The sequence below is a fragment of the Pygoscelis adeliae genome, unplaced genomic scaffold (assembly GCF_000699105.1).
Source record: "Pygoscelis adeliae isolate BGI_AS28 unplaced genomic scaffold, ASM69910v1 Scaffold413, whole genome shotgun sequence".
In the NCBI taxonomy this organism is placed as follows: Eukaryota; Metazoa; Chordata; class Aves; order Sphenisciformes; family Spheniscidae; genus Pygoscelis; species Pygoscelis adeliae.
In genome coordinates, this window is record NW_008824403.1 from 1559618 (window position 1) to 1572147 (window position 12530).

Genomic DNA, 12530 nt, shown 5'->3' on the forward strand with positions numbered 1-12530 from the left:
ACCTGGAGTACTGCGTCCAGCTCTGGAGCCCTCAGCATAAGACATGGACCTGTTGGAGCAGGTCCAGAAGAGGGCCACGAAAATGATCAGGGGGATGGAACACCTCTCCTGTGAAGAAAGGCTGAGAGAGTTGGGGTTGTTCAGCCTAGAGAAGAGAAGGCTTTGGGGAGACCTTCTTGCAGCCTATCAGTACTTCAAGAGGGCTTATAAAAAAGATGGTGGCAGACTTGTTAGTGGGGCCTGTTGCGACAGGACAAGGGGGAATGGCTTTAAACTAAAGGGGGGTAGATTCAGACTAGGTATAAGGAAGACATTTTTTACGCTGAGGGTGGTGAAACACTGGCACAGGTTGCCCAGAGAGGTGGTGGATGCCCCATCCCTGGAAACATTCAAGGTCAGGTTGGACGGGGCTCTGAGCAACCTGCTCTAGTTGAAGATGTCCCTGCCCACAGCAGGGGGTTGGACTAGATGACCTTTAGAGGTCCCTTCCAACCCAAACTATTCTATGATTCTATAATTTTGGAGGTAGGTCAGACTCACTCTTTTGTGCATTAATATATTACTGCTGCTTCCAAGCTTTGCTTTCATGCAAATTACTTCCTTTTTATTCCTACTCATCATTCCCATCCCTTAAAAAACTTTCTCCCTGTCTGCAGCCCTTTGTCATAGTGCCTGTGGGAGGAGAAGGCTGTTCAATTATTATAGCTCAAGTGCAATGTTCATAGCACAATAGTGCATTAGAAAGATTCAGAAATGTCTTTGCAATGCAAATAGCCGTAAGAAGCATCTTCCTTCTCTCCAGCTGTGTTTAACCACACATCTTCCAAAGCTCAATACCCTCAAAACAGAATATGGATGTGCTCTTCACGTGCTTCAGTGCAAAGTTTAAGTCTCTTTAAACTTAACCTGCTGATTAAGTTGATTTCATTTACCCCACATGATGTGGTATTTTTTAACAGATTAGGGAATGATCACACATTCCGTTTTACCACCTGACTCATAAGGGTGGCAGCCTCCAAACTGTAAGCAGTACGTGGGATTTGTAATGTCTTCAAGTATCTCAAACAGATTCGGAAAAGGATTTCTGGCGTGAACTGGATTATCAAGGACAGAAGTCTGACCATTGCTATCTTCCTTTGTCAACAAACCTTATACTTCTGAGAAGAAACATGGCCCTGAGCACTAGAGCTCTTAAAAAGGCCCATAGGTGTCTGAAACATCTTGAATTATGTCCCTTAATTTCCTGAAAAAGTGTCCTATATAATGCCCTGAGACAACCTGGGAGAATACCAGCTACTAAATAAATATTTAATTAATATCTATTAAAATAAACTCATTCCTTTCCTGAACAACAAACCTGATACATTTGCAAGTCATTTGGTAAGAAGAATTTGCAACATATGTTGAGAGTCCCGTAACTTTCTGGGTGCAGACAGAGAGCTGTGGGGAAAAGTGGGAGAGCTAGATGCAGTATTGGGATAAACTGGCAGCTGAGAGGCAGCAGAGAGGGAGGGAGGCAGACAAAAAGGGATGGACTCAAGTTGTTCATTGCGTGGGTAGCACACAATGTAGAGAACAAGGCAGTGGGAAGACTGGGTCAGGGAGTCTACTGGTTCCTCTATCTTCCTCCCATGTGAAGCCACCACCCCTTCCTGTGTCTCTGCCCAGGTGGAGCAGACCGTTGCATTCACAGCTCTGCCCAGCTATGATGTGGAGGAAGGAATTGGGCAAAGGAGTCATGTCACAGAAAGGAGGTGAATGGGGCAGCAAACACCGAAACACTGCAAAAGAGAACGTAACAGGAAGGAAAGGAGCGAGTGTCTATCTAGGACAGGAATAGAGAAGGATCATTTCTGTCCTCCTGAAAATCCCGACTTGATCAATCTCCTCCTACTGCAAGCCACAATGCAAGCAATTAGCACAGTTTGAGTGCTTGCAGCCCATCCCTTGCTGTTACAGTTAGGTCCATGGCATACACAAATTTGATTTGCTAAGTACCATAATGCTGTCGTGCCCAATTTCCAGAGGCTTAATTAGTTACCATCATTCTTTACTTCCTGATTTAAAAAAAAAAATTGAATAATTTTCTACAGGGAGCTTTGCTGGGCAATCTCAGCTCTGCAAATAAAAAGCTTTAAGCGTACAATATATCAACAAAGCAAACTTCTGCATTACAATACCGAGGAGAATGGTAGAAAGTATCACAGTTTTTAAAACCTAAATTAAGCTCCCAGTAAGTTTTTGTAGATATTGAATTAATTGATCAAATTGAAATCAGTGTAGAGGTACTAAAATGGCTCCATGCCTCAAAACAATCAGATTAGCTGGAAAACAGAGTTCAGCCTTATCTCAGTGGTGAGGCAATTACTATTTTACAGCAAGCAATAAAATTTCAACTCTGGCAAGAGAACAGTCCCAAGCAAAACACACCTGTGAAGTGTTCAGTAAATTCTTGCTCCAGTTTCATGGCTCTCTCAAATGTCTTCCTGGCTTGCTCTTCCGTTAAGCGTTTATTCATTTCCCTGAAATTGAAAACATTATACATTTTAAAACTACTACCAAATACTTGGGAGTCTTCTGAAATAAGGCTTTAAACTGCTGCCTGATTATTAACCCTAATAAGAGGCAGTCTCCTAAATGACACACCTAAGCAAAGACTGTAGTGGGAATGAGCTGTTCTGACACTATGTTGCATGGAATTTAGCACAATGACATTCGTTCTGAAGCACTTTAATTTGGATTAGAAACCCCGTCTAAAAGCCCCCAGAAATTAAACTCAGGAAATTAAATATTACTTACAACACAAATATTACAATTGTCTTCACATAACTTGCAGTTGGCTTTTCAAATACAATGACAGTCTCAAACAATTTAGCCTGAGGTACTTTTACTCACATGATATTTTCCACTGTTTTGGGTTTAATAAAAATGGAGATTGGGTACAGCTGGGCAATCTGCAACCTTTTGATCGCATTACCAGAAACATCAAGAATGCAATGTTTACCCTAAAAAGTGAGAGAGAAGGGAAAATGGCACTAAGCAAAGTTTAAGTCACAGGTATGCATAGCTAATAATGTAGAAGAGAAAACACGTCTCCACTGAAGCCAACAAATTAGAGCATTCACATCGATGGTATTATGATTTCACCACTTTGGCACAAGGTCCCACAATGGTCCTCCGTTGGGGTCATACATCATTTGAGATGTTCCTGACCCTTCTTCCTTCCTTTCTCCACCAGAGGTTGCAGCCCAATCAACAATGCAGAATCATCCAGTGGAACAGCTGTACTTCAACCACACCACCAAAATGATTTTTTTTTTTTTTGAGGATCCTTTAGGGAGGTGGCCATGTCACAGATGCAGTTTAGAGAGGAGCCAGATGACTTAACTGGCATACCTCAGGGAGTAACCACCCCTGATGGTGGCATATTTCCCTGCCATCAGAATCGTTAGATAGAACCGAATACAAGCACTCTCCTCCCCCCAAACAATAGAATACCAAGTTTGAGATGGTGAATAACTGGCATACCTCAAGGAGTAACCACCCCTGATGGTGGCATATTTCCCCTGCCATCATAATCGTTAGATAGAACCGAATACAAGCACTCTCCTCCCCCCAGGTACCACACAATAGAATACCAAGTTTGAGATGGTGAATGGAATTTATTTGGGCTGATTACTTTTTATCTCTTGAGAAACAAATAAAACTTAACTCTTCCTTGGGCAGTTGGAAGACAATGTGGTAGGGCTGCTTGTCTCCCCACCTCTATTCTCTCACTATAAGCAATTTTCCAACTCTTTGGGATATCTCATCTCAAAGGCTTTTCCTGTTCCTCAGCTCCTCTCATCTCCGATACGCTCATTTCCACCTCACACATTTTTCTTTCTTTCCTTTCTGAGTAGCGTATGACTAATATGGCATACCACCAGTTTAGAAAGGGATGGGCGGAGAGGAACAGAAACCCACTGTCGGGCGACCAAAGTAAGAAAAGCTTTTTCTTTAGCAGGAGTCCAATGTGAATGGCAGAATTCTGTGAGCCAGGATACAAACCATAAAACCAAAGGTTACTCATATCATACAACACACTTCCTGAACTCCTGGGAGATCATTCCCGGAGGGCATGTTGAAGAGCAAGGAAGTGACTGCAATCTGAAATGACAGACTCGTTTCTGCTTCCTGGCAGAAGAGATCACTAGGATCGTTTACATTTGACCTCTTGCACAACAAAACCACAATTTTATTTCAGGAATTCTTAGAGGATAGAAGCATTCTTCCCACATGAACAATACATATCTGCTTGCTTTCAACTGATAATAGCTGTTTGCCAGATCCAGTCCATGGATCTGGATGCTGAGTGGTATCATTTAAGAAAGGTGTTTGTATGTTCTAGCAGAGTATTTTACTACATGTGCTGACCTGTCTACATCTTTCAAATAGTTTCTCTTTAAATGTGGCACATGCTCTGGGAAATGAGAATTAAGAGCATTACCTGGTCCATGTTCCTTTTTGGGATAAGACACTTAGTATTTTCTGTGTTTGGCCCAACAACTTATGCCAGGTGCCAAAGGATATTGGGAAAAGGGTGGAGGACTAGATTGCCAGCACAGTAGCTGTACTGCACCTTACGGAATACAACTGTGACAGTTTATCCCAAATTGATAATGAACGTGTGTTAACAGTGGCCTCAGACACAGAGATTTGCAAGCTGCTAGTGATTCCAAAGAGGATATGAAAATTCTTTTCATGCAAAGACTTGGAAGACAAGGAAAAGAAACACAAGTACTTTATGATAGAATCATCATGTTTTCATCCAGAGAAGCTATTTTGCTCTTTGCACAGTGCATTTAAACAATATTTTACATATTTTTTAGTTCCTTACTTGCACTGCATCTGGTTGAGAAACACAGCACAGCACTCAGTGCCTTTTACAATAACTGAATAATGACATCAAAAAGCATCTTTAGCTGTGTCCATTATAGGTAAGGAAATGAGAGAGATAGGGATCAGCTGGAAGCATGGGCAAATGAACACAATTTAAAGCTATTGCAAGAATACTATTTCTGCACTTTTGGGGTAGTAGCAGCCAATTCTGTTGTGTCTGCCCCCAAATTCACCACGGAAAACTTGGAAATAGTCTTTTGTATCCCAGTAATAAGACCCACTGAAGAGACTCATCTCTTAAGCGAGACGGAGAGGACTACGAGGAGGGAATAGCCCCAGATTGACCACTTTGCAGCCCTGTCACGATTTTGAAGTCAAGTTCTGAAGGACAGGCCATTGCTTCACTGAAAAATAATGTTAGCTGGAACTGAGAAATTGCTCCATTGATCTGAAGTCCCACGGTGCCTGTGCAAAAAATTTAATAACATGGAGACATCTGGTAGTACTTTGTTCTTTATGTCAGTTCATGAAAGATTCACAATCATTTTGCACCTTACTAATCCCACTAGATGGGCAAAAGAACACAGCCGATTTCAGGTCTAGGATGGAACTGAAGGATTGTATCTGTGCTACCAGGTGAAGCAACTGCCGACAGGTTTATAATGTTTAAGCTGTTCAATAAATAGTTTCATCATTTAATCACATACGATAGTTTCACAACTTCGTTCAGCCTCCCATGCAACGTACAGTTCATTTACTTTAACAATTTTGTAATTAATTTTATTTTCTTCACTTTTCTTGCTATACACCACGGGGCCAGGTTCTATTCAATAGGGTGAGAAAGACAGCAGAAGAAAACTTCATCACATGAACCACAGAATCTCACAGTGTTCGCCCTGTTTTTGATTCCAGTAAATTACACTGGCCAGAAATAACAACACTCAGCCATTTGGCCAGAATGGTCTACGCTGTTTTCCAGAGGACTAACTACACTCCCGTGTCTCAGGGGTTAACCACACTTACCCTCTGCATGTCCAGACTGCAAGTGCTCACGCTTGTGAGTTCCCACCTAGAAAATAGCTGTTTCTTCTCTCATACAGATCAGATAACATTGTCTACTGTAAATGCACCGTATTGGTAAGCAGTAGAACGACACTCATCAACCTAATGTGGAACATTTGCAAAAAATTTTCCCAAAAAAATTTCTTTAAAACAAGCATCTCACTCTAAGAAATATGCTCCTTTCTTTTCCCACTCTTTTTCTGAGAGCTCAAGTAAACTTCACCTTGAATTTAGAAATATTCAGATTTTGCAAGAAATAATTAACATCTGTTCAAGATAAAAATAGTAAAGTCAGTCTTCAAAATGTAGTGGTAGTTATATAGAACGTCTTTCTAAAATTGAGTTTATTACATTCACTCCTTTCCCTTTGTCAGATAAATCCATGAAGGACACAAAGAATAACAATTTTACAACTTTTCTTCTGCACAGGTCTATATCAAATGGATCATCATATTAATAGACTCCACCACCACTATTCTTAATTAGTTAACGATCTATGTACATGAGCTAGACTAATTAGTCTGTAACACCAATTATTTCTTCTCTATTTTCTTTATATAAGAGGGCACAAACTATGGTTGTTTTTTTCCTGTAATTTAATCACGATGCTTTCATTATTCCAAAGCTTCATTATTTCCCTAAATGCATTTGTGACAATGCACTTTGTTTCTAGTTTTGTACAAATTCCTTTTAAAAGTCAGAGGGTTCCTAATGGCTTCTTGCCATTCTTCTCTTTTTTCCCCTGTCAGCACAGACAGATAATCACCTCAGTAAATGAAAGTAACTGGCACTGATTTACCTTTTCTGCTACTTCTCGCACTGATTGGACACTTGTTCCATAAAGATGATTATTGTACTGGCCAGCTTCAATGAATTTGTGATCCTGAATATCCTTCTCCATTTGCTCTCGAGAAGTGACAAAATGGTAATCACGTCCATCCACCTCATAATCTCGTTTTGGTCTAGTAGTATCTTTAAATATAAACCAGTAATTTTTAAAGCAAAACAAAAAACAGTTACTTTTTTCCCCTACAATACCCAAAAATAGTCTCCCATTTATACTGCAGAATTGTCACAAGCAAAGAGATGACTGACAACTAAGATAGCTCTATAAAGTTTAGACAGTATATTAACTTTTTTTAACTCAACATACAGAGGATGTCTATTAAGAAAATTAACACAAAAATCATTTAGAATTGCTTTAGTGTTTACTGAGACTTACGTGGAACACATGAGCCAAATTTGTCTGGAAATTCTGAGATCAGATCATCATTTATTCTGTCTTTCATGGGTCCCAAAACAATCACAGGTCGAGTGTAACTGACTATTAAACATAAAGGAGTAACATCAGTTACATTTCAGTATGGTTGCTTTCTTTTACAGTTCAGCAAAGTAAGCTTTATCACATAATAATGGTTTCAATACCTAAAAGAATGTGTACTCCTAAAGAGAAGAAAAGCATGTTGAAGGACATATATCAATTAATACCGTAGTCACAGTAAGATGTTAGATCTTCACTTTCAGATCACCATCCTGGGGGGATCGAAGATGTCTTAAATTATGAAGTCTTTGGGGAAAAAAAAGTCTTTTCACAAAGTAACATCCTTCATTCAAATGAAAGTTTGAAAATCTTTTCACTTCAAAGAGCTACGTAAGCAGTAGCAGAGTTCATGAAATTCTAGTTCTGTGTTGGGAGAAGCTACTTCTTTTCCTCTAAGACCACAACTTAAATACTCATATATGAAAAGACTCAACTATATATAGCTTCTGTAACTATTAACACCCTTATAAAATGAAGTATAGATCTTTTAAAAGCAGCTTAATTTTTTACAAAGTTATAAAGGGCTTTTGTTGAAAATTAAGCTCAAGCAGAAAATATCTGATTATACTGCAAGAACCATGAAGACAATAATGTCTAAGTATCTTGGCATTAGCATATAATTTCAGCTGTATATTTTTTAGTTTTAGTTTCAGTCTGTCTTTCCTGCACAAGTAAGTCCAAATTAAAGTCTGACCTATAAAATATATTTTAATTTGGCTCTCAGAACTATTTCCTTTCAGGGTTATCAATACATTCATAAAAGGAATGTCTGGGATCCAGTAACTGTCAACCTATTAATTTAACAATAAACATCTTTGTTTAAAGACTAAGGGTGGCCCACTAGTGTCTCAATTCCAAGCACCTTTAAATCTGTTTTGGTCATTACAGTTCTTTATTCCTCTGGGCTTCTTTAAAGAAAAAAAATAAAAATCACTGTGGAAGCGAATTAGTGGACAAACGCAGATAACGTGTGCAGGGAATGTATTACTGCACCTAAGCAAAGGAACAAAGTGCTGGTTCTTTTATGGCCTTCCCCATATGCTATGTTAGACTCATAAAGTGAATTACAGTCACATATTTAAATGCCAAAGCACTTGGCTCTCTAAAAATCTTTAGTTTTACAATATGGTGGTTACTAAACCATCGGCTTGTGCAAAGTCTCATTCACAGCTTTTCTCTTCAGCCTTAACATTAATTCACTTGGTATTACTATCATCCTCACTAAACCATTAAGCTATCAGAATCCGGGAAGCTAATGCCAGCTAAAAAGATGTTTCTCATTTTGTGAGACCCTCTGGTGTGCACACATACACAGACCCAGCGGCTGCTCATCTGAGGGTAACAAACCTCCAGTTCCCCAGCTTAAGCATAGCTTACTTAGCACGTCGAAGAGGGCCTACCATTTCCCCATTTCTAGCATGGTCTCAACTCATGCATTTCTCATCCATGATTTTATTTGGAGCCTACCAAAATTACAAATTAGATGATACAAACAAGGTAGTTTGTGTTAGTCTTGTATAACTACTTTTACTACTTTTGGAAGCTTACTGATGAAATGGAGCCCATACGTGACGATTAACAAGTTGGAGCGGAAGGTCTATTCAGGCACGTGTGTTCCACAATGCTACTAAAAACAACTGGGCCATGACACTCACTGCGTGAAACCAAAAATGAAATCTTGACACTCAAAATTCATGTAAATACATGATGTATATTTACTTCGACTACCATCTTATTTGCTAGGTAATAGACATCAAGTATTCCCAAAGGACATCCCTTTTACAGATTAATTTACAAATATATGAGCTATGTATCAGATAATGTAAATCAACCGTTAGCACCTGTGGTGGTGAATGGGAACACTAGAAATTCTGTATCTGTTATACACAGTGGAGCAAGATCAGGAGCAAGGTGAAAATGAAATTATAGCATCCCAGTGGAAATCACCGACAAGCATTTCATTTTAAATGCAAGTGTGAGAAAACATTTTGTCCTATCAATTTCCATTTCATTCAAAAAAAATTTTTTTCTGGGGAAAAAAAAAATCACTTGGCAATTGCTAACCAAATTAGCCATATAAGAAGTCCATACAGAAATGGGGACTGCCATGTTTTAGAGACATTTCAATTAAAGCCTACTAAAATAGACAAATGATCTATTGACACACTTTTTGCTGTGACAGAGAAAAGGAACTGCAACAGTTAGAATGCAAAAGCAATATGAAACAGAAGAAAACTAATTTGAGGTTCACACTGATGAAACTGTTAAACATACCGTATTTTCCTTATGCAATGTAAACCACACATAATAAGTTATTTTAAGTAGCACACCTTCGGACTGTGCACTAAATAATTCAGCAATTGCATTTAATAATTTATGCCTTTATGCTTTATTCATTTGAATAATGGTAACAAGTTCAAAACAGTGAAGAAGTTTATCATGGTGCTCAGTACATAAGGGCACATAAATCATTCTGATAATTCAGATAATATTTATTTTATACTGAGTGAGATCTACAAACCTTCCTGTTGATTGACTGGTTCATATGACAAGACATATTCCTCTTGGCCACCTGAAATGTAAATGCAAAGACGTATCTATGTATTTTTTTCTAAACCAACATATTTAAATTGAGTCATTCAATGAACTATAATGATACAGACATTCCTCAGTAATATGCATTACAATGATACTGATGAAGGACATTTTTCAAGAACGATGAATTATAAAAATCACAAAGATAAGCCAAACACAAAATTTTAAAGCGTAAGACACATACAGTATAATTTCCTGGTTTATGTTAGCATGTCAAACTGACATCGAGCACAAGAAGAATTTTAAAGCATTATTGAAATGCTCTTATACACGTTTCCCTGAATGAAATGCATGCACGGTATCATTCACTGCTAGAGGCAATGCCACCTTCGTGATGAACATTCTCCATACTTGGAAGCCAGCATTTACAGTAACATTTTTCTATATTTATACAGGGTTGACAATCATGTATGTCAAGGTGTACATTATCTTCCATTAACTTCATAATGAAGTGGCATTTATATAAACACCTTCAACCACTCTAATTCTGCAAAAAAAATTGTGATTGTATATACTAAATAACTACTATCTTATTAATGCATTTTTAAAGATGAACTTGAAAACAAAGAATGCTTTGTATTGTTCTCAGCTCCAGAAAGCACATCAGCAGTGAATGAAACTAAAATAACTGAATTTTGACCTTTGACAGCTGCAGGCTTTTTAAATGTTAGTGAAAGCATCTGAAATATACCTCAGTTGCCATCTTTCTAAGAGATTATTTCTAGTCTAACAAGATATCTCCGAATAAGATTTCTTGCAATGGAATCACTAAAAATTAACTCCATGACAGCAAAGAATTTATAATTCTGAAGATACAAGCTGAAATTATGTGACATTACTATGAACTCTGAATGAAATACAGCCCTTCAATAACTCACTTGTGTAATTTTGGAACGTTCTTTGTAGTTCATAAGCCATACTTGTAACAGGCAAAGGAACATACCAATGCTATACCACAGTTGTATAGAAACAGATGGCAGATAAAGGCTTTTATAAATTAATATATTGCTTCTATATATCTTTTATTTCATAGCAAACACCATTGATCTTTTCAATCTAGAATTTACAATTTCATTAAGAGAAATATTTCTCTTATTTGCAATAGATTTGCATTCAAACTGTACTACAGCAATACACGAATGAACATTTTAATTTTTTAAGTTATTGCAAGTGAGGAATACATTAAGACAGACATGAAAACATGCAACCTGTACATTTTAATATCTCAAAAAGTTACTCATGCAAATGGATTTCAGAAGGACAGTATATACTTTCAGAACCCCTTTTAGGCTAGGGAGAGGAATAGGGCATCACCAGCTATTGACTCATCTATGAAAGATCCAGCTCATGTAATTAGATACATCTTTGGAGAAGTCACATTGCTATAAAGTCAAAAACCAGTTAAGCAAACTACTGAAGAGCTAATAACAAGTAAAAAGCATCCCCTGATTGAGGGCAAAAAGTATATATTGTCACTGCTTTTCAATACTTTGGAAAAAGGAATATTAATGGAATGAACCTTTTGAACAACCGTACTCATCTGTAATCAAGATAACTTTCATATTAGACAGCAGTAAGAAGAAATTAAAAAAGTCATTTTAATAAAAAGTGCTTGGAATTACACATTCAGATAAGCAAATCCATCACATTTGTAATAAAATCAGGGCTTCTCAAGTAATAACACAGTAAAAAACTAACTAGTAGTACTAATAATGAGCTTTAAACATACATAAAGCAAGCTCCAAGAAAAACCTTGGAGCGGGGGGGGGGGGGGGGGGGGGGGGTAAAGAGGGAAGCAGCATATTTATGGAGAAACAGTCATGGTTAGATAGCTTTAATGGCATGTCATTAAAAATGGTTAAAGTTTATAAGTTTGTCATATAGGCAAAGGCAACCTCCATACATGCTCAGTTTTGTGTTATTCTCAGGGAACATGAATGCCTCTCCCAGTTGGTTTCTTTTCAGTTACAGACTATGACACTATTAGCATTGTAAGCGCTGGGGATTTTATATACATGTATAAATTCTTGAGTGTAATCATCTGGAAGAAAAAATGTGGATCATCACCTCTGAGAAGATCTACAGCTTCCAAACAAATATATCTGTTAATGAACCACCTTCCTCATAAATAGTATCTGTTTCTGAAGTGCGCGTTATACAGTTAGCAGGCAACCAGGAGCTGACCAGCGAGCCACTCAGTGTCACACTGCGTGACTTTTACTGTTCCTTCTTTTTGTATTCCTCTTCAAATCCTCAACTTTTTCACCTTCCTGCTCTGCTCTATCCTGGGTTCCAGGTCTGGACTGTGTGACCTTACTGAGGAGCTGTTCACTGGAAATGACCAGTGGGACTGAAGTTCTGGCTCTGGTTTAAGACATTTTAAAGCATTGTAGAGCAGCATCATGCAGCATATTACCCACTGTGAACATGTAGTACTACTGTAGCTTGGGTAACAGTAAATAGTACTGTAGCTTGGGCTAGTGAAAAAGCTAACTCGGTCTAGTATTTAAAAGATACCGTCTTCAGAGAGAGAGAGAGAGAACATGTATGTGTGCCTATTATGCTAATTTATCATAACTGACTCCAGCACTGAACATGTGTTGTATGCTTCGAATACAATGCATACTAACCACCCACACTAGACAAAATAGATAAATGAAAGCTGGGGTAA

At 38.1% G+C, this 12530-nt stretch overlaps 1 protein-coding gene across 1 annotated transcript in view; it reads right to left on the reverse strand.

Moving 5' to 3' along the window:
* The window catches only part of DLG1 (discs, large homolog 1 (Drosophila)), a 177238-nt gene that overhangs the window by 5748 nt on the left and 158960 nt on the right, over window positions 1-12530 (reverse strand). The window contains exons 20-24 of the mRNA XM_009320409.1: window positions 9786-9836; window positions 7166-7267; window positions 6743-6915; window positions 2896-3005; window positions 2431-2522 (exon numbers count right to left, since the gene is read on the reverse strand). Of these exons, the coding sequence (XP_009318684.1) occupies window positions 2431-2522; window positions 2896-3005; window positions 6743-6915; window positions 7166-7267; window positions 9786-9836 (528 nt within the window). The remainder of the gene's footprint in view (window positions 1-2430; window positions 2523-2895; window positions 3006-6742; window positions 6916-7165; window positions 7268-9785; window positions 9837-12530) is intronic.